Here is a 23,307-nt window from a genome sequence, read left to right as displayed (position 1 = left end):
ATCACTACTACCTTCCCTCTTTCCATTTACTGTAACAAGCATCCTTACCCACTGAGCACTGACCGACACCGGATGTCCATTTACGTTGAAAATTAGTTGAAATTGAATCAATCTGCCCTGGCCGGACCGAATCTGAACCAATCATAGATATATATGTTTCACAAGTTTGTACAGCACAGTAGAGAACAGTACATTAAAGAGAAGTACAGTAGAGTTCAGTAGAGAACAGTACAGTAAAGAACAGTTCAGTAGAGAACAGCACAGTAAAGAACAGCTCAGTAGAGAACAGCACAGTAGAGAACAGTACATTAAAGAAGTATAGTACAGTAGAGAACAGCACAGTAGAGAACAGTACATTAAAGAGAAGTACAGTAGAGTTCAGTAGAGAACAGCACAGTAAAGAACAGCTCAGTAGAGAACAGCACAGTAGAGAACAGTACATTAAAGAAGTATAGTACAGTAGAGAACAGTACAGTAGAGTTCAGTAGAGAACAGTACAGTAGAGAACAGTACATTAAAGAGAAGTATAGTACAGTAGAGAACAGTTCAGTAGAGTACAGTAAAGAGAAATAGAGTTCATTACAATTAAAGCACAGTAGAGTACAGTATAATCGACTGTATTGTACTGTACTCTACTGAACAGATCTACTTTACTGTACTGAATTCTACTCTACTGTGCTGTACTTTACTGTACTGTTTTGTACTGTGATGTCCAAACTTGTGAAACTTAGACGTCTATGATTGGTTCAGATTTGGTTTGGTCCGGACCAACCAAATGTGGTCTTGTTTGGGGGCGGAGCTCATTACAATAATAGCCGGTGTTTAGAATAATACCCAAATATGCAAAAGGAGGATATTGCATATTTCTACCTCAGTGTACCTATTCAGGATACATCACCATGAAGATAATTATATTCATATCCATAATTATGCATTTCTGTATAGTACAGATCAGGGACCCATGATGTAAACCCGTTACCGTAATTCTGTTTACGGATGTAAATCCACTTCACCTACTGTAGTTCAATAACCAACATTTGTTGTGAGATTGACTGTAAATTGTTCAAAGTATAGCTGTATGGTTGGTTAAACTTTGAAAATCAATGGTTTTTGTTTGGCATACATTTTAAAGTGAAAAGTTGGAGTCAAAGCGTAATTCCGTTATTGTGGAATTGCCTTCCGCTAGTAATAAGGAAGCAGACCTAACTAAAACACTAGCACTTCCTCTCCTGTTGTAAAGTGGGGACATCTCCACTCCAATGGGATCCTTTCTGTCCTGGGGGCGTGGCCCTCCTGAATGGAACGGGCCTCGGCCAATGAGAAGACAGACATCATCTGTCTGTTAATGAGAGGTTCTGGAATCCTTTTCATGTTAGAGTTCTAGACTCCCCCAGACAGACTCCCCCAGATGTACATGGCTTAATGGCCTTTTACAGAGGCTAGGAATCTTTATGGCTGGGGCAAGCTCAATGGGATCCACATCTAAGAAGGGGAGGGAGGGAAGAGGGGAGCGAGAGAGGGTGAGGGGCTGGGGAGATAGGGAGATAGGGGCTAGGGAGATAGGGGCTGGGGAGAAGGACAGAGAGCTGTTGCACTGCAAAACCTAAACCTGACATTTTTTTTGGCTCAGCGGAGATGTTGATAGAGAGAGAATTCCTTCTTAATTTTCCGTCACATGGATTTAATTGGGACTTTACTGGTTAGCTGGATGTCTTCTCACCTTGAGCGTCCTCTTTGGTGATTGGTTTGATCTTGAGAATGTAAGATATCTGGGCTCCATTGCTGTCTCATTGTTACCTACCTAAACCAGCTTGTCTAGTTGGCTGTGGGTGTTTCCTTTCCTCCTATGTGGCATTGTTTAGTACCTTGCACCGAGAGAATGACTGGATTGGATGTGCACCTACACTGCTTTAGAACAGGTTATGATTGTTAGACAACACTAGTTATTATTCTCCACTGTTTCCCAAACCATTGGTTCTGTCTGTCTGTCTGTCTGTCTGTCTGTCTGGAGGCGGACGCTTCAGTCTTCAGCCTGGATCATGTTATTTGTAGAAAAAAGGTTATGTCTGGGGGTTTTTCTATGCATTGAACAGATCTTCCTTTTGTCTACCTCCTGTTACTACTTTGGACGTGAGTTAAAGCCACTCCTTTCATGTCAGTAGAAGCTGTTCAAAGTGTCCTAACGCATCTGGCTAGTTCAAGAGCATGGACTCCAGTCTTACTGTAGTGTACTGTACTGTGGATAAAAGTGTCTGCTAAATGGCATATATTACTTTACCGTCCACAGCCATGACAGCTGTGACCTCATCACTTCTCCAAATACTCTTTGATCTTCATAAACCTGCACGGTCCGGAGGCCCAGTAAATTATTACACTGTCTGTCAATGTGATGAAATCCACTTACGGCTTTCATTCCCTCAGAATGCGTTCATCATGATTAACGCTGATCCTTTTCCTTCGGCGTTCCGAGCTTCTGATGCTTTAGTTTCTGTGGAATGAAGATGATTAAAAATTCCGCTCCATTTCAGTTGTTGCTGTTAGATATTTTCTTTGTGTGTTCTCTTGCTTTTTCCCCACTACTGAAACAAGCTGTGGGTATAGATATTGCCTGCTGGACCAACCTAGAAAGAGGGCCCTGCCTAACTCTGCTTGTCTCCCTTGTTTAAAAGGTATCTTGACCTCAATGGAACTTCCTGGTTAAATGAAGGTTAAAAAAAACCATACATTGGGATTTCCTGGTTAAATACAAGTAAACAAATAAATGTCTCTCTCTGTGTATCTGCTGTAGGAGCTCAGCACAGCGTCGGTAGTGGCACATTGACCAGTCTGTGCCCCGTCTGTGGTCCCTTCACCTGGCACCTGGTGGTGGTACCATCGGTCAACATGGGCCGAACACCTCAGAAAGGTCATCACTTTTTTGATGCTTTGTATTGGATTGTATTATTTTCTATTATATTCTGTTCTACTCTACTCTAAAGTGTATTAATAAGAGGTTGAATTGTCTCCTTTTCAGAGCCAAAAGAAGAGAAGGGGGAGAAACCTGAGAGAAGTAACCCCTCTCCAGGAACAGGTCCCCCGTCTCTGGATAAATCTAATGGTATTAAACAATGTTCTTCTCTGTCACAATATAGTGTAATCTAAGATTTTCAGATAGTTTGAACTATGCCCTTTTCTTTTGCCAGAACCCTTCAGTTGGGAGGAGTACCTTAAGGAAACGTCATCCACTGCTGCCTCTCCCAGTTGTTTCAGACAGGTAGATATGACCTAATAACTACAACACTAAAGGCTGCTTTAGGAAGTGGTTTTTGACTTGTGTCCAATGCCAAATCAACCCCTAACCCCCCATGCATTCCTAGATCTGAGAGGATTAGAAAAGGTGTCAACAATTTGGTTACATTAGGTTTAGATAAAACTCTGCCCAACATTAGGTTTAAATAAAACTCTGCCCAACATTAGGTTTAAATACATTTTACATTTTTACATTTTAGTCATTTAGCAGACGCTCTTATCCAGAGCGATTTACAGTTAGTGAATGCATACTTTTTTTTTTTTACTCTGCCCAACATTAGGTTTAGATAAAACTCTGCCCAACATTAGGTTTAGATAAAACTCTGCCCAACATTAGGTTTAAATAAAACTCTGCCCAACATTAGGTTTAAATAAAACCCTGCCCAACATTAGGTTTAGATAAAACTCTGCCCAACATTAGGTTTAAATAAAACCCTGCCCAACATTAGGTTTAGATAAAACTCTGCCCAACATTAGGTTTAAATAAAACCCTGCCTAACATAACATTAGGTTTAGATAAGCAAGTAATTCCGTTATTGACTGTTCCATTGTCCTCCTGTCTCCCCCAGTCCCGTTTCCCTCCCAGTAACGACTTCAAGGCTGGTATGAAGCTGGAGGCCCACGACCCTCGGAACAACACATCCGTCTGCATCGCCACGGTGATGGGTATGATGGGTACTCGTCTGCGTCTCCGTCTGGACGGGAGTGACAACACCAACGATTTCTGGAGACTGGTGGACTCCTCAGACATCCAGCCTATAGGGACCTGTGAGAGGAAAGGGGACATGCTGCAGCCCCCTCTGGGTAAGGCTACATAGAGAGATATGACATGTTATAAGACTTCATAAAGGTTTATTAGACATCCAGCCTATAGGGACCTGTGAGAGGAAACATGCTGAAACCACTGCTGGGTAAGGGCTGCACTATGTCCTGAAATGTGCTACATAGAAATAACAAATGATAACATATTATAACTTAACATATTATAACATATTATAACTTAACATATTATAACTTAACATATTATAACAAAACATATTATAACATAACATATTATAACATAATATAATATATTATAACATATTATAACATATTATAACATATTATAACATAATATAACATAATATAACATAATATAACATAATATAACATATTATAACATATTATAACATAATATAACATATTATAACATAACATGCTTATAACAGCAATAAAGCAGCAAGATATGTAATCTTTACCTTTACCTTTGACTTGTCTTTAGGCTTCAGAATGAATGCCTCCTCGTGGCCTATGTTCCTCCTGAGAACCCTGACTGGAGCAGAGATGGCTCCAGCCACAGCTTTTAAAAAAGTAAAGTCACAAAGAAAAATGAAACATTTTCGATTCACATTGGACCATAGAGCTGTATTGTACTGTATTGTATTGTACTGTTTTGATTTACTGATGTACGTACATCAATGATTTACATGTGTGTGTATATAAACGGATCTGTCTCGTCTGGACTAACAGAGTTCTCTGTGTGTGTAGGAACCCTCCAAGCCCTCCCAGAATCTCTTTAAACCTGGGATGAAGCTAGAAGCAGTGGACAAGAAGAACCCCTACCTGATCTGCCCGGCAACCATCGGAGAGGTCAAAGGTAACAATATATTTTTTATTTAACCTACCTTTACCCCATCTCTTTGGAGGACAACTTTATTACTATAACTAAAACTCCATACTATTTTTTATTTATTTACTATAATACTATTTGTTCCTTTGCCCCCATTTGTCGTCTGGTCGATGTATCTCCTCTACGCCCTACTGTTTATTATATTCATCTTTATTTTTAGGTGATGAGATATTTGTGATGTTTGACGGCTGGAGAGGGGCCTTCGACTACTGGTGCCAATTTGACTCCAGAGACATATTCCCTGTAGGATGGTGCTCTCTGACCAGACACAGTATCCAGCCTCCTGGTAACTTCTGTAAGTACCTCAACCTCACCACTAGAGGACAGTAGAGCCCTGCTTGCTGATGATTTTGCCCTGTCTGTCCGACACCACTGGGTGCTGGCCCAGGGTTTCTTTCTGAAGCTGCCTGAATGAGCAGAGCTGGATGAGAAAAACAAACTATTTCTTTCAGAGAGGATTGCGCTGGCTGTTTTTCTCCTATTTCCTGTGTTCTTTTCTAATTGTAGTAGGTTTACTACAATTTGTACCTTTTCACTGGTACATTTCAAGCAGGATTGTCCTTCCACACTTTGCATTTGGGTATAGTTTGTTTGTATAAAGCCAAGATTAAAGCCAAGATGATATATATATATTGATAGGTTAAGGTCATTTTCTTATTCAAGTAAATCATTGTAAATATATGATTGTGAGCTTCATAATATCTTCCTTAATGTGTTATTTGTTTAAACCTCTACTGCACACAATAACTTTTTTGCCCTTCCCCCCCATATATATATATTTTAAATTCCTACACAATATGTGATGACATGTCTGTAAACAATCCAATGAGGTGCAGAAGTTGGTATGACGTTTCAATTGGGGGAGGGACCTTCTTTCAGGAAGCAGAGCGACTTGAGTGCATGGTGTGAGGGAAGGGTACAATACATTTCATTCTTTTGCATGTTTTAAATAGAGACAATAAAAAAGATGTGCTTGTGTAGGAACCTCTAAAGAAGAATATTTGCTAGGTTTTAAACATATTTTGTTTTGATATATATTCAAAAAATTTACTTTTCTTTTTGCCTCAGGGCAATATCATACTCAATGAAAGACGTGTAAAATGATGGCCTTGGTTGATGTTTTTGCCAACTTATCCACTGACATTCACAGGCAGTGGACACTGGGACATTCTGTTGGTGAAAGAGCCCAATCTGATACAGAGGGCAGTGACCTTTAGGACTGCTAGGAAGAATGGCCCCCCAGAAACTAGTTTATGCACAACTTGTATTTTCTCATGAAAGAAGTGCTTGTTTCTACTACGTTCGACTTAATCGGTTGTTGCTCTTATACGTTAGTTTCAAGTTCTATTCTGTCTTTTTTTTATTTAGGGGGGGGAGGGGTACAATATTTGTTCAATTATTGATACACTATCAGAAAGCCAAAATCTTCCAAAAAATAGGATGACATATTTTTTGTAATGGAAAAACCAAAACGTGTGCAGTAGAGGGTTAATCCAACATCAAGTCGTACAGTAGCAGCGCGGTCTGGATTCTTGTTGTTAGAATACTACATTTAGCTGGATTGTTCATGTCAAGCTGTGACCAATTATTGTTCCTTCTCAGCATACCACAGGGTATGTGTTGCTTTTAATAACCCTTTGGTTGATTAACCGTCTTAGTGAGGCTGATGATCAGTAGACATTTATCTCATCCATTGTCTTACCTTCAGAAATATTTTTTACACAGATTTCCCTTGGGTTTCTTCAATTCCTCAACTTTACCAATTTTTCACGGAAATCTACCCATTTCTTAAAAACAATCATTTCTGGTTATTTTTTTAAAAGTAATTTGTGCTTAAAAGCAAATAAACTAAAATAGAGAAGTAATTAACTCTTAATTCCATGACAAATGAAAGGGTTTTAACACAACGTTGACTCACCTGCCAACCATTTTAAATGTGTGTGTGAATGATTTCAGCTCAAACACACTTTGTTTCAGTGCAAGAAGAATGTTGTTTTGCTTTATTTAATAGACCCTGATTACCAGCGAGGGCCAGTCATCCCCACTACATGATGTATGGTCGTTTTGATAGGTCTTAGCATGCACAATAAAACATCCAGCAGTCTTTTATAGTCCACACTATGTATCACTGTACTTACAGAGTAAAAACAACTCTCCCAGTACAGCTTTATGATCTCTTGTGCTATTAAGCTACAAGCTACAAGCTGCTCTCTACAGCTCCGACAGGGGAATTGATATGGATAGCATTAAGACTGGTGACAGAGCGTGCATCCAAAATGGCACCCTATTCCCTATATAGTGCACTACTTTTGACCCGAGCCCTATGGTCCCTGGTCAAAAGTAGTGCACTATAAAGGGAATAAGGTGCCATTTGGGACGCACACTGTGACTGATGGTGGTAGTTATGTGTCTTTCAAACTGGCTTCAATCTGGTCCTCTTCCCTGAGTGACTGGCATGTTTACAACTGTCTTCCTGTGTTTATTGTCCATGTGTGTGTCTGTTTGTCATCTGTGTGTGTGTGTGTGTGTGTGTGTGTGTGTGTGTGTGTGTGTTACCACGGTGTGGGTGCAGAGAGGATATAGTATGATGTGGAGATGGATGCATCTCTTCTCTCAACAGAACTTTAACTGTTAGGAAACGCACACTTCCTCTATCTCAGTATCAGTAACAGTCAGTCTGGTCGGGAGGGGGTGGGGGGAGGGTTTTACTACCACCTTGTTCAGGCCATCAGCTCACATTTCTCTGACCGAAAAAAGTATTGATCAGGCTTCAAATGTATATATCTTTTGCTATGCTTTTTAAAGGTGCACTATGCAGAAGTTGCGCCGCCATTTCCTGGTTGCAAAAATTCTAATAGTTCGCCTAATTTCAGTTTATGTGACAAAACAAGCAATGGATGGTGTAGAGAATCATTGAACCATCTAAACCGCAGTGAAATACTGGCTATAGGGTGAATGCACCAATTTGTAAGTCGCTCTGGATAAGAGCGTCTGCTAAATGACGTAAATGTAAATGTAAATGTAAATATATTTTCATTAAACCAAAAATATTGTATTTTTCAGCTGTTTGAAACCGAAAGTAACAGAGGCAAAAACTAAATGTAAGAACATAGAAATGGAGCACATAGAACAGATCTACTGCTTCTTAGACTTGCTTTCAATGAGACTGACAAGATCTATAACTCACATTTCTATGTGAATTTGGTTGGGTCGCCCCCCCCCCCCCAAAAAAAAGTTACATATTACAGCTTTGAAAGAGGTAATGAACATTTTATAATTTATATTAATAATTAATCATTTTTACTGGTCTTAAGATTTTTTTAACATATTTTTTATGTTCTGTTAAACTTTTGTTTTGGTTTGATCATAATTTCTACCAACATAATTTCTACCAAGTTGTATTACTAAACTTTTAGAAGGAATTAACAATGCAACTTGTTCATTTGATGCAGCTGTTTAGATGGAGAAAAACATTTACTCCCCTTAGCTGCTTTTAGAGAATGAGATCTATCCTCAGGGTGCTATTCTCCTCCATCTCCCTCCCAATTTGAGTCTGATTAGGAGATAATGGTCAGACGATAGGTCTCAGTGATGAGCCATTGGAGGGATGTGGGGGGTAAAGAGGGTGTGGGCGTGATTGAAGGGGCGGTGGTGCTGGGGTTGCTCTACACTTTACCCACGTCTCTATTGTTGAATGTCACCCTGGGTTGTTGAGAGACCGCATGCAGTCTGATGGGGTTAAAAGAATACAGCCGGGGACACAGTGGAGAGAACAGCCCACTGATTATTCTCATTTACATTTACATAGTTATTTCGTACAAAAACAGTATTTTTTTTTTTTTTTAACAGTGATTGAGTAATCAGAGTAAGGGATGTAATAAAGTGTACATTTTATCCATTATAAAATAAACAGTATTTTTGTTTTTAGACCCCCTTTTGATTAAGAGGTAACCAGCGAAGGAACGTGAGAATCTTAAAACAGTAAGCCATTCAATTACCTTGTGAAATTACTTTCAGCCCCATCTGTTATAACCTATAACACTGCTGTCAGTTTGAACAGAGAATAATATCAAGACTAAATCCTTCCCATACTAATGTAGAATTAGGAGTGTGTTCGTTTCATTTTCCTCATTAGCAAAAGGCTGTTTGCATGGATTTCCAAATGCACATTTTGTTCTTTCTCTTTTAACAATCAGAATATAATATTAAAAAAATAAATGTTTTGTATAATTTTGATCCTGATATAGAGTTACTATAACATTATATTAGTGACTAAATGACTAAATTTGTGTATCTATTTTTCCTTAAACATTAAAATATTAAATCTCTTTATTGTAGATTTTTATAAAAATCAAAAAGTAATTTAGCTTTGAGTCACCAAGTTTGACTTTTTCATCAAAGTCAAATCAACTTTTGTTTCATGAGGTGAAATTAACTTTAGCAGATGTGTCATACAATTAAATATAGTTTATATCAAATAATGTTTTTGTGGTGTTTATTTTAATAGCAGCCAAAGGGTTTACGTCTTGTTTTCTAATGTTAGAGTAGTGTTTATTTTTATTTTTTATTCATAAAAAAAAATGGAAGGTTTGTTTGAATAATTGAATCCCACTGTATAGAAATGCCACACAAATGCTCTTCATAAGTACATGAGGAGGAATAACTGTTGTAATTGTAAAACAAACACTTTCATTCTTATTTACCACTTTCATTAAAGTTACATTATGATTCATCTTCACTAACTATGTGTTTCAAAAGGAAACACTAGGGGGGGTGCTGAAGTTCATTTCTAGCTGAAGCTCAAATCATTTTTGTTCCTTTTGAGCAGTTGTCTTTGGTTGGTTGGTTCTCTTCTACCTCACTAGTATTCGTTATGCATGATGAGAAAACAACAGCCTCTTCATCTGGGACTTTTAGAACAGACACATATTTTTTTTATTTTTTTTTATTAATTTATTTGGGGAACTGTTTCCTGTAGTTGACAGTCCTACACCCTAACCCCACTGGCAGGCTGCCAATCAACCCCCCCACCCCATTTTTTATTTTCTTATTATACCCTGAGGTAAATAACCCTCAGATAATTTCTCTGGCTCCATGGTGAAATAACCATATGAGCAGCATTAAAGGTCTTATTTTCTGGAGATGAAGCTGTCTTTGTTTGCCTCAGATCAGTCAGATTAGAAGGAGACTTTAACATACTTTCTGAAGCAGGCGGGCAGGGGCTGCTTCCCAAATGGCTCTCTATTCCCTTTAATAGTGCACTACTTTTGACCAGGGTGCCTATAAATGGAATAAGGGTGTTATTTGAGACGCAGGCAGGGTATGGAAAGCCGTGGCTGCTGCTCCCTGCTACGTGCCACTGTTTCCTGCCCCTATCCAAGCCGTCTTTCACCAGCTCCTCCAGGGACGTCTGAATGGGCTTGGGTTACAGAGAGAGGGATGAGGGACCCCTCTCTTCTTGGGTTAGGAGTCGGGGAGACCCCTCTCTCCCCCTCTCACCCCCTCCCTCCCATTCTCTGAGCCTTCTAATGCAGCCTACGGGAGACCTCTTGTGCCCCCTCCTGAATCGGGGTCCTCTCATCCATTTGAACCTTTTACCCCCCCCGCCCCCCTCCCCAGGCACCCCGCCTCTCAACAACCCTCGCCCCCTCAGAGAGTTGGAGGGGCCTGGAGAGGAGAGCGAACGGTAGGCAGGTGACCGATGAGCACTGTCAATATAGCTCTTTGATCACATGCATAAAACATTCCCCCCCTTTACCCCTTCCTCCCTCCCACTCCTCCTCAGCCCGCTAGCCCCATCCATCCCCCTCCTCTTCCCCTGCGATGCAAATCAGCCGCTCAGCCCTCTGCTGCTCTGCTCTGTTCATTCACAGGGAGGGAAGGAGGCGGCACCAGTAGCTAGCTCCTCCTGTTTCTAATACCGCCTCCATCAGTCAGGCAGCAGCATGGGGCTTTGTTGTGGACTGGAGCTGGACAGAGAAAGCCAGAAAGAGGGAAGGAGAGAGAGAGAGAGAGAGGAAAAGTGAGAAGAGGACAGAGAGAGAGAGAGAGAGAGAGAGAGAGAGCGAGAGAGAGAGGAAAAGTGAGAAGAGGAGAGAGAGAGAGAGAGAGAGAGAGAGAGAGAGAGAGAGAGAGAGAGAGAGAGAGAGAGAGAGAGAGAGAGAAGGCTCTTCAGACCCTGACGTCAACCAGGGTTCAAACTAGTAAAGAGGGACTGTTCTGTTGTTGTGGACTACTACTGTTGCTGTTGCTGGCCGGAAACGTAGCACCGTGTTGGGAGTTCCTGGTGAGTTTGCTGCCTCTGCTTTTGTCTCGTGTCTATTTTTAACTAGTGGTGGCTGCTCTGTTCAGTTCCTCTTCCTCTCACGTGAGAGCCGGCGTTAGACTTCGTCTTCATAGTAACAGTCAGTTTCTAGAAAGGAGGGAATCCACTGTTTCTTTGTGTGAATGAATGGCTGTTGCATCTCAGTCACCCGTAGACGTACTTACTGCAGATTATTTGATCTACTAACTGCAGATGATTTAGCTATTGTTTGCAGGCCCTGACTGTTTCAACGACCCTCTTTGTTTGCTCTGGTTGATTTGAATGATTGAAATGAGGGCTTATAGGGAACAGTCATTTATATTTAGGACTACTGGTCTCTGCTTAGGGTTGGTATCTGTGTCTACCATCTATCATATAATGTCCATATTTGTTCAATAATTGTATGACTCTTAATACAACATTTTAGTTTTAACGTAATTGTGTTAGGATAGAACCATGCAAATTGCTTCATAAATGTAAATTCAGGAATATAATTGTCCATACATTTAAATACACTATTTAACCCTTAGAGAATTGCTTTACTCTCTTATGGTTATGGAAATATTCACCCATCTTGTTATGCAAAAAAACGTGTTTTTAATTATTATAACATCTTTGAAGTAGAAGTACTTTTTCGATCAAGTTAAATGTGTTTTCAGTATAAAGATAATTGTTTTGTTTGTGATGTTTGACACAGTAACAGATTGTTTAAAGTGGTCTGCCTGGGGATATCAGAACCACTCTACCCCCCCTCTAAACCCCAGCCCAATCCTCCCCTGGTCTGCCTGGGGATATCAGAACCACTCTACCCCCTCTTTAAACCCCAGCCCAATCCTCCCCTGGTCTGCCTGGGGAATTCAGAACCACTCTACCCCCTCTAAACCCCAGCCCAATCCTCCCCTGGTCTGCCTGGGGATATCAGAACCACTCTACCCCCTCTCTAAACCCCCAGCCCAATCCTCCCCTGGTCTGCCTGGGGATATCAGAACCACTCTACCCCCCTCTAAACCCCAGCCCAATCCTCCCCTGGTCTGCCTGGGGATATCAGAACCACTCTACCCCCTCTCTAAACCCCAGCCCAATCCTCCCCTGGTCTGCCTGGGGATATCAGAACCACTCTACCCCCTCTTTAAACCCCAGCCCAATCCTCCCCTGGTCTGCCTGGGGATATCAGAACCACTCTACCCCCCCTCTAAACCCCAGCCCAATCCTCCCCTGGTCTCAAAGCATGTTGTTCAGATTCACACTGCATCAGGGAGCTCAATCAAAAAGGATATGGAGAAGAACCAGATTCCCTCCAGAGCTCCCAGTCCAAACTGAAATGGAAATATTACAAGAGGGAGAGCTGGGTAATACGGCTTGAGGCGTGGTCAAACACACACACACAGGCCCCGACCCAACCCCCAACCAGTCATCCAGGCCTCCAGGCTAAGGAGCCACACTTCTCAGCCCCAGAAGCAGCGCCCCTCACCGCCCCGGGACTCCAGACCTCCTGGCCACCGGGTCATTGGGTCAGCCTGAAATGACCCGTCCTGATTAAGTCCTTATACTCTGACTGCAGAACACAGAGCTTTCCATTCCATTAAACTGTCCCCCTAGTTGTCCTAACATAGAGCCTTCCATTCCATTAAACTGTCCCCCTAGTTGTCCTAACATAGAGCTTTCCATTCCATTAAACTGTCCCCCTAGTTGTCCTAACATAGAGCCTTCCATTCCATTAAACTGTCCCCCTAGTTGTCCTAACATAGAGCCTTCCATTTATATTCAACTGTCCTATGTTAGGACAACTAGGGGGACAGTTTAATGGAATGGAAAGCTCTATGTTAGGACAACTAGGGGGACAGTTTAATGGAATGGAAGGCTCTATGTTAGGACAACTAGGGGGACAGTTTAATGGAATGGAAGGCTCTATGTTAGGACAACTAGGGGGACAGTTTAATGGAATGGAAGGCTCTATGTTAGGACAACTAGGGGGGACAGTTTAATGGAATGGAAAGCTCTATGTTAGGACAACTAGGGGGACAGTTTAATGGAATGGAAAGCTCTATGTTAGGACAACTAGGGGGACAGTTTAATGGAATGGAAGGCTCTATGTTAGGACAACTAGGGGGACAGTTTAATGGAATGGAAAGCTCTATGTTAGGACAACTAGGGGGACAGTTTAATGGAATGGAAAGCTCTATGTTAGGACAACTAGGGGGACAGTTTAATGGAATGGAAGGCTCTATGTTAGGACAACTAGGGGGACAGTTTAATGGAATGGAAGGCTCTATGTTAGGACAACTAGGGGGACAGTTTAATGGAATGGAAGGCTCTATGTTAGGACAACTAGGGGGACAGTTTAATGGAATGGAAATGAATCTTTGTCTTGACTTGGAACTAGGAACTAAAATAGGTTTTTGTCTATTGCTCACTAAGCTGTTTTGGAGAGGTGGAGTATTGTAGTGTCTGTGTGTGATCGAGAGAATGTGTGTGTGTGTGTGTGTGTTTGTGTGTGGGGGTGGGGGTAGCCCTGCCCCTAGTGAGTGAACTTTCCCTCCTTGTGAAACAAAACACTCCTCTATTCTTCCCCCACTTTCCCTCATCTCTCAATGAAACCTTTCCCAAGCTGCTTAAGCAGCCATAGCGGCATTTTGCTGGCCCTTAGAGAACGCTGTAGAGCCAAGCCATAGAGTGTGTCCCAACTGGAACCTTATTCCCTACATAGTGCACTACCTCTGACCAGGGCGGAAAGGAATCTGGTCAAAACTAATGTGATGTGTAGAGAATAGGATTCCATTTAGACACCTAGTCCCTGTGCTATAGTCTAGCTGGAGGACCCATGGAGCTCCCACATGTAGCCTCCTTAGAGACGCTGCCTCTCCACCATACCTGGCTTCAGATACTATTGGAGATCATCTCAAATACTTTAGCCGGGCTGGATTGAGCTTGCCTGGCACAAAATAACCAATAGACGCGCACAGTATTTTGAACCATTTCGAATAGTATTTGAACCCAGGTCTGCTCTCTACTAGACAACCAGCCTCTGAGCTCCTCTATTGAAATAGGAGATGCTTATCAGGGCATATTTGACATGGGCACACGCCACACACTGCTACTAATAATAAAAGTCAGAATCGTGGACTGACTTGTGAGGCCGGGGCCACTGGCTGCTTTTGCGTGATTACCCACAATGCCTTTCAATGTCTTTCTCTGGATGTGCCATTTTACACCTCTATTGATGGACGGGTTGACTTGATGCTTTGAATGGCAGATATCCTCCGAGACTTTCCACTCCCATTGTGTTGCTGGGCCAGATTGAGAGAGTAGGAGAGAAGGCAGAATTTAAAAGCCTAAGTCAGAAGTCTGCTGGTCTTGATAAGAAGGAGTTATTTATATAAGCGACAGCTGAGATTGAATTGAGCAGTAATGAAAGAATAATATTTGAATATAGTAGTTTTACTTGACACACCCTGGTTACCTGCTATTGTTTGTCTTTATAGCTGGTTTAGGGATGTGTTTAGCTACGATGCCCTGTCTATATAATAATAATAATGTGCCATTTAGCAGACGCTTTTATCCAAAGCGACTTACAGTCATGTGTGCATACATTTTTACGTATGGGTGGTCCTGGGGATCGAACCCACTACCCTGGCGTTACAAGCGCCATGCTCTACCAATTGAGCTACAGAGGACCATAGTAAGTGCCCTGTATACCAAGCTGTTTAAATACAAAGATTTCAACCCTTAGCAAACCTCACCCCTTGAAAACCCATTGTCCGTATATTAGGCTAGGTTTTTTATTTGGTTCAACAGTCTTTTAAAGTAGTGATTGGCCATCGCAGTGTTATAACAAACCTAAACCTCATAGTAGGTTTGGCCTTAGTAATTGAACATGTAACAGGAGCCTAGTGTTGTGGTCTAGGTGAGATGAAGGCAGGCTGTCTGCAGGAGGGGATTACCTGGCTGGTCTCAGGGGAGCCTGACCCCTGACCTCTATAATGGAAGGGGGGAGGGCCCCAGACAAAAGACTTGTTAGACCTAGAGAACACAACACACTGGAAACGTATCCCTTATCCCCAATGTGATGGAATACTCTGGTATATCTCACCTTTTCCCTCCTCTCAAAGATTCCAACCATTCCTTCCACTGACTCAATGTTTTGAGGGGAAATTGGGCGAACAGCAAACACTTGAAATGTAGCCAACCAACACGAGGAGTGGAAATGTGACGCTTTGGATATTTAAAGAACCTTTGGCTGCCTGGCTGGAGCTGGGGGAGGTAGATTGTGTGTGGAAGTAGATTGGAAGTAGTAATAAGTCTGACTTTGAGTTGTAGCTGTGAATCAAAACAGGAAGATCAAAGTTGTTATTCATGTGTGTCAGACAGCGTTTGATCTTCTGGTGCTGCAGAGTGTAGACTCGCTTCACCTCAGTGGAATTCCTAACGCGTATCAGAACAGACAGTGATTGATTTGTGTGTCCAGGAAGTCCTCCTGTTTTGCCTCCCAGAACCGTAGCTCCTCTTTTTCTTATGCCTTAATACCATGAAGTCATTCAACAACAGCTGTATTTAGATGCAACATTAAATGAACCTTGGGTAAGAGACAAAAACAGCTATGGTCATTATAAGCTAGGTTTTCAGTTGTTGTGTATTCCTGGTGATATTGCAGTGGTAAATAACTTCCCATCGTGATTTATTTTCTATTTGCCTTTCCTCTCATTTCAGTCACCCTCCCCAAGGCCCTCTTCCTCCCAGCCTCCTCCTCTCCCCCCACCCCCTCCAGACGCTCCATGCAGTCCCCCTCCTCCTATCGCCTGCCCCACCCGCTGCCCCCTCTTCCCGTGCGGAAGGGGGTGCGGGGCCGGCGCCCCAAGCTCCAGACCATCGCCCTGCTCAAGGCAGCGGCGGAAGCAGCAGCCGAGGCTGCCCTGAATGGTACACCACAGGTCTCTGGCTCCCAGCTAGCACCCAGACCCCATAAGAAGAGGGGGCCCAAGCCTGGGAGCAAGGTAAGGAGCTATGGTCAATGGGCCCGTTTCCTGGATCCAGATTGAGCTTAGTACTGGACTGAAAAAGCATGCTTAATTGAACAGCATTTCTATTGTAAATCTGTTTAATGAAATGTAAATGTGTAAGGTGTGATGTGTGACTGGCTCCAGTTAACACTCCTGGATGAGTTTACATCCAGTCCAATAAATGTACATGATGTTTAATGACAAAATCACCATTACATTACAGTCGGTCTGCTGTGTAGTGTCAGTATATTATACGGATCAAAGAGTTGTCAGTGAACAAGGCTGTGTTTGTTCAGAGGAAGCCACGTGTGCTGCCCACCTCGGGGACAGGCTCTGTATATACTACAGCCTCTGAGCCCAGCCTCAGCTCCGGCCCTGGAGTGGTCTCCACAGGTAAGACTCAGTACTGTCAAATAAATAATACCACCAATGCAGTTTAACAGATAGATATATTAACAACAATACACTGAGTGTACAAAACATTAGGAACACCTGCTCTTTCCATGTCATAGAATGACCAGGTGAATCCAGGTGAAAGCTATATTGCAACTCAATATTAGGAAGGTGTTCTTAATGTTTTGTACACTTAGTATATATTCCCAAGCTAGAGGAGTCCAGCTTGTCCCTTGTTCTGAGTGATTTAACTAATACATCTTTATGATAAAGCTTTAGAAATGTTCTAGTGCTTCTACTGATACATTCATCTCTCTCTCTCTCCCCCAGTGTGTGTGTACGTGAATAAGCACGGTGCCTGCGGCCCACACCTGGACAGGAAGCAGTTGCAGCAGCTGCCGGACCACTTCGGGCCAGGTCCGGTCAACACTATCCTACAGCAGGCTGTCCAGGCGTGTGTAGACTGTGCCTACCAGCCCACCTTCCTCTACAGCTTCCTACAGGCCCAGTCTGACGGAGGAGAGATCATCAGAGGTATTATAGCCATAGATATAGAAACCTAGATAGGAGGAGAGATCCTCAGAGGTATTATAGCCATAGATATAGAAACCTAGATAGGAGGAGAGATCCTCAGAGGTATTATAGCCATAGATATAGAAACCTAGATAGGAGGAGAGATCCTCAGCGGTATTATAGCCGTAGATATAGAAACCTAGATAGGAGGAGAGATCCTCAGAGGTATTATAGCCGTAGATATAGAAACCTAGATAGGAGGAGAGATCCTCAGAGGTATTATAGCCGTAGATATAGAAACCTAGATAGGAGGAGAGATCCTCAGAGGTATTATAGCCATAGATATAGAAACCTAGATAGGAGGAGAGATCCTCAGCGGTATTATAGCCGTAGATATAGAAACCTAGATAGGAGGAGAGATCCTCAGAGGTATTATAGCCGTAGATATAGAAACCTAGATAGGAGGAGAGATCATCAGAGGTATTATAGCCGTAGATATAGAAACCTAGATAGGAGGAGAGATCATCAGAGGTATTATAGCCGTAGATATAGAAACCTAGATAGGAGGAGAGATCCTCAGAGGTATTATAGCCGTAGATATAGAAACCTGGATAGGAGGAGAGATCCTCAGAGGTATTATAGCCGTAGATATAGAAACCTAGATAGGAGGAGAGATCATCAGAGGTATTATAGCCGTAGATATAGAAACCTAGATAGGAGGAGAGATCATCAGAGGTATTATAGCCGTAGATATAGAAACCTAGATAGGAGGAGAGATCATCAGAGGTATTATAGCCGTAGATATAGAAACCTAGATAGGAGGAGAGATCATCAGAGGTATTATAGCCGTAGATATAGAAACCTAGATAGGAGGAGAGATCATCAGAGGTATTATAGCCATAGATATAGAAACCTAGATAGGAGGAGAGATCATCAGAGGTATTATAGCCGTAGATATAGAAACCTAGATAGGAGGAGAGATCATCAGAGGTATTATAGCCGTAGATATAGAAACCTAGATAGGAGGAGAGATCATCAGAGGTATTATAGCCGTAGATATAGAAACCTGGATAGGAGGAGAGATCATCAGAGGTATTATAGCCGTAGATATAGAAACCTAGATAGGAGGAGAGATCATCAGAGGTATTATAGCCGTAGATATAGAAACCTGGATAGGAGGAGAGATCCTCAGAGGTATTATAGCCGTAGATATAGAAACCTAGATAGGAGGAGAGATCATCAGAGGTATTATAGCCGTAGATATAGAAACCTAGATAGGAGGAGAGATCATCAGAGGTATTATAGCCGTAGATATAGAAACCTAGATAGGAGGAGAGATCATCAGAGGTATTATAGCCGTAGATATAGAAACCTAGATAGGAGGAGAGATCATCAGAGGTATTATAGCCGTAGATATAGAAACCTAGATAGGAGGAGAGATCATCAGAGGTATTATAACCATAGATATAGAAACCTAGATAGGAGGATAGATCATCAGAGGCCCTCCTGTAGCTCAGTTGGTAGAGCATGGTGCTTGCAACACAAGGGTTGTGGGTTCGTTTCCCATGGGGGGCCAGTATGAAAGATGTATGCACTCACTAATTGTAAGTCGCTCTGGATAAGAGCGTCTGCTAAATGACTAAAATGTCAAAAATTATAGCCGTAGATATAGAACCCTAGATAGGAGGAGATATCATCAGAGGTATTATAGCTATAGAGATAGAACCCTAGATAGGCTGATGTCACGTAGTCCCTATACATCAGAATGGAACAGTTGGGCAGCCATTTTAGCTGGGGCCTGTTCTGATATATGGTCTGTGGTTATAGCTAGTGTTGTATGACATTGTTCTTATGACATCATGAGGTATTATATGGTTGTGTAATGAAGGTGGTTCGGTGAACTACTGTGTTGGCGTGGTGAGGAACTAAGCTTGCCTGTGAGCTGAAGACTTTTGTTAGTTTCCCCATGCTAATGCCTGTAGGCTTTAGTTCAGCGCGCTAACAAAGTCCTGTGATGTGTCGGAGAACCAGGTCCAAACCCAGATGGTCCAAACCTCACTGGACAGCAACACTAGGTTTGTTACTCTACAGTGATGTAATGACATGCTGAAGAAGTCGGAAGAGCACACCGCCCATGAGACCGTCTACTCTAGACCAGACAGGGTTACATATTCAAATAGTTCCTAATTCCACATTTGAATATGGGGGTAGGCTAGGGATTCAATCAGGCAGTAGGAATTGGTTTAGGCTGCAGGACCCACATGGTGCACTGGATAATGCCTGGTGGGATCGTGTGTCTGTGTGTGTGTGTGTGTGTGTGTGTGTGTGTGTGTGTGTGTGTGTGTGTGTGTGCAGCAGCAACTGATGTCATATGTCTGGGGGTAATGAGAAGCGACATGCGTGCATAACCTGGTTTGGAGGGGCTCCCCGGGGGAGGGTCCCAGTCTGTGTGTGGGGGGGTCATCTGATGCTGGGACATCTGTTACTGCACCATATAAACCAAATAATCATGTCTGTTACTGCACCATATAAACCAAATAATCATGTCTGTTACTGCACCATATAAACCAAATAATCATGTCTGTTACTGCACCATATAAACCAAATAATCATGTCTGTTAATGCACCATATAAACCAAATAATCATGTCTGTTACTGCACCATATAAACCAAATAATCATGTCTGTTAATGCACAATATAAACCAAATAATCATGTCTGTTAATGCACCATATAAACCAAATAATCATGTCTGTTACTGCACCATATAAACCAAATAATCATGTATGTTACTGCACCATATAAACCAAATAATCATGTCTGTTAATGCACCATATAAACCAAATAATCATGTCTGTTACTGCACCATATAAACCAAATAATCATGTCTGTTACTGCACCATATAAACCAAATAATCATGTCTGTTAATGCACCATATAAACCAAATAATCATGTCTGTTAATGCACCATATAAACCAAATAATCATGTCTGTTACTGCACCATATAAACCAAATAATCATGTCTGTTAATGCACCATATAAACCAAATAATCATGTCTGTTACTGCACCATATAAACCAAATAATCATGTCTGTTACTGCACCATATAAACCAAATAATCATGTCTGTTAATGCACCATATAAACCAAATAATCATGTCTGTTAATGCACCATATAAACCAAATAATCATGTCTGTTACTGCGCCATATAAACCAAATAATCATGTCTGTTACTGCGCCATATAAACCAAATAATCATGTCTGTTAATGCGCCATATAAACCAAATAATCATGTCTGTTACTGCACCATATAAACCAAATAATCATGTCTGTTACTGCACCATATAAACCAAATAATCATGTCTGTTACTGCACCATATAAACCAAATAATCATGTCTGTTAATGCACCATATAAACCAAATAATCATGTCTGTTACTGCACCATATAAACCAAATAATCATGTCTGTTAATGCACCATATAAACCAAATAATCATGTCTGTTACTGCACCATATAAACCAAATAATCATGTCTGTTAATGCACCATATAAACCAAATAATCATGTCTGTTACTGCACCATATAAACCAAATAATCATGTCTGTTAATGCACCATATAAACCAAATAATCATGTCTGTTAATGCACCATATAAACCAAATAATCATGTCTGTTACTGCGCCATATAAACCAAATAATCATGTCTGTTACTGCGCCATATAAACCAAATAATCATGTCTGTTACTGCGCCATATAAACCAAATAATCATGTCTGTTACTGCACCATATAAACCAAATAATCATGTCTGTTACTGCACCATATAAACCAAATAATCATGTCTGCTCAAGTGATCTTTAAATAATTATATTGGTGATACAGATGTAGTGATGGGGGAACAAATGTATACAGTTACATATCGTGATATTATTTTTGACAATGTATCGTTTTGACAATATCGCAATATTATTTTTGTGCTAGTTGGCTGTACCTGCACCAAAACGCCAGTATTTTCCCTTCATAGCTTGTTCTCCATCTTCTTTTTCAATAGGGAACCAACATATTTTCAGCACATTTATTTCCATGACTGATCAAAACTCCTTTTCTCATGACTCACTCTTGTTCCTCTGCAGCAGATATATGGTGAGCAATATGTTTAGACCATTGAATGGCAATAAAATCACAGTATCGAATCGCAATACATATAGAATTCTGAGAATCGCAATACATATGTATCCGCACCTAAGTATCGTGATAATATCATATCGTCAGGTCCCTGGCAATTCCCAGCCCTAACAGATAAAGCATTTAAACAGCTAGGTAAAGGGCTCCTGTGTGATGCATGTGTGGTAAAGCCAGTCATTTTCCCATCTGCTGAGTGCCTCTGCCTGCCTCTCTCAGCCCAGATACATACAACCACAGCACCAGAACAATGACTTCAGTGGGCTCTGGTTTAGTCCAACACTGACGGATGCTGTATACCCTCTCCCAGTACGTAGTGACGGAGGGATCATCTATGTCAAGCTAATCCAGGCCTCCTTAGATAGATAGAAACTACCACAGTATCTGTTCTGTCTCCCACCCTGCAGTGTGTCGTGATGGAGGGATCCACTATGTCAAGCTGCCCCAGGCTTTCAGTGCCTCTAATCAGCTAGATACCATATGACTGTGTCTATCTGTTCTGTCTCCCAACCTGCAGTGCGGTCTGATGGGGGGATCCACTATGTCAAGCTGCCCCAGGCCTCCTCTGCCTCCTTTGTGCTCAGGTTCATGGAGACTCTGTGTCACCAGCTGCAGAGTGACAACCTGTTCTCCTCCCAACCCTTCAGCCCTGCATTCATGGCCTCCGCTGGACACACAGCCTATGACAGGGGCAAGTCAGGTAATGCCTGCAAACCATGATGTGTGTGTGTGTGTGTGTGAACTTTTCCATATCTTTGTCACAAAGTCACAAGCCAGCATTTATTTTCCATCGACATACACCATCAACAGTCACATTAGAAACTGTGGCTATTGCTTTAATGTTCCATTGCTCATCCATCATTTCATAGAATTTCCTTCAACATGTCACTGACTGAAATGAAACATCAGACCCCAAAAAACACAGGTCTATAGAAATAACCCACTGGCCCTCAGTTTGCAGTAACTGATGCCATCTCTTGTCTCTCCTCTCCTCTGTTGTCCTCAGTCAAAGAGGAGATGTCAGAGGCCTTGTCCATAGCCAGAAACACCGTAGGAAGGAGCAGGCGCTTCCAGATGGACAGAGACAGGGACTCTAACCTTTACCCTGCCCCCCTGTCCTCCTCCAAACGGCTGCACAGCACAGAGGCACACCCCTCAGAAGGTACACTTACACCCCTCAGCCTCAGAGCTACCCCTGGTGCACTCACTGGGGGTGCATCTCAATAGTTTGAAGCGACCTCCTCTCCTTCCTTTGTCATTTCGTCTCCTTCAGTGCTGATATATAAACACAAAATACAGGATAAGGAAAAACAAAATGGAGGATAGCTACCCAGGAATTGACTTTCACCTGTCCAGTTCTTTAATAAGAAAAGAGATGAGGAGTGGAAGCCTCTCTACACTATTAAGATACAGCCCAGTGTTGGACTGTGATTAACTAGAAGGACCACTCTACTGAATTAACAAAAATAACTACTTCCTTGTGTCCTCAGTAGAGTGATAGTTGTGGAGGACGCCAATCGTCTTCCTTCTCATTGCCTTCTGATTCTACATTATTGAAACACTTTCTTTAATGCATAACTGCTTTTTGATTCATTAAAACCTCAGATTGTATAGTTTATTAATTAAGTCTTAGTAACTGTACAGATATTGATTACCTGCCACTGTTCAATGTAATTGCATTTGCAGCTAACGGCTAAGCTACCGCTTCGTGATTAATCACCAATCACCAAGCAGCTAACGGCTAAGATAACACTTCATGATGAATCACCATTCACCAAGCAGATAACGGCTAAGCTACCACTTCATGAATAATCACCAAGCAGCTAACGGCTAAGCTACCACTTCATGATGAATCACCATTCACCAAGCAGCTAACGGCTAAGCTACCACTTCATGATTAATCACCAAGCAGCTAACGGCTAAGCTACCACTTCATGATTAATCACCAAGCAGCTAACGGCTAA

The 23,307-nt window shown here is 41.9% G+C and overlaps 1 protein-coding gene across 5 annotated transcripts in view; it reads left to right on the top strand.

Annotated features, from left to right (window-relative positions):
* Positions 1–23,307, top strand: part of scml2 (Scm polycomb group protein like 2) — a 33,751-nt gene that overhangs the window by 4,687 nt on the left and 5,757 nt on the right. For 2 of the 5 annotated variants that reach the window (XM_041846839.2, XM_041846835.2), the window contains exons 3-14: positions 2,789–2,905; positions 3,014–3,097; positions 3,183–3,253; positions 3,858–4,092; positions 4,550–4,638; positions 4,816–4,924; positions 5,118–5,252; positions 15,969–16,252; positions 16,555–16,651; positions 16,982–17,185; positions 21,861–22,043; positions 22,350–22,505. In XM_041846839.2, coding sequence (XP_041702773.1) covers positions 2,884–2,905; positions 3,014–3,097; positions 3,183–3,253; positions 3,858–4,092; positions 4,550–4,638; positions 4,816–4,924; positions 5,118–5,252; positions 15,969–16,252; positions 16,555–16,651; positions 16,982–17,185; positions 21,861–22,043; positions 22,350–22,505 — 1,669 coding nt within the window. In that variant the 5' untranslated portion in view covers positions 2,789–2,883. Of the gene's footprint in view, positions 1–1,600; positions 1,761–2,589; positions 2,708–2,788; positions 2,906–3,013; positions 3,098–3,182; positions 3,254–3,857; positions 4,093–4,549; positions 4,639–4,815; positions 4,925–5,117; positions 5,253–15,968; positions 16,253–16,554; positions 16,652–16,981; positions 17,186–21,860; positions 22,044–22,349; positions 22,506–23,307 lie in introns of those variants that run through there. The other 3 variants (XM_041846837.2, XM_041846836.2, XM_041846838.2) reach the window with 3 other exon arrangements.

The sequence above is a fragment of the Coregonus clupeaformis genome, chromosome 24 (assembly GCF_020615455.1).
Source record: "Coregonus clupeaformis isolate EN_2021a chromosome 24, ASM2061545v1, whole genome shotgun sequence".
NCBI lineage: Eukaryota > Metazoa > Chordata > Actinopteri > Salmoniformes > Salmonidae > Coregonus > Coregonus clupeaformis.
This window is presented reverse-complemented; position numbering and strand designations above follow the sequence as displayed.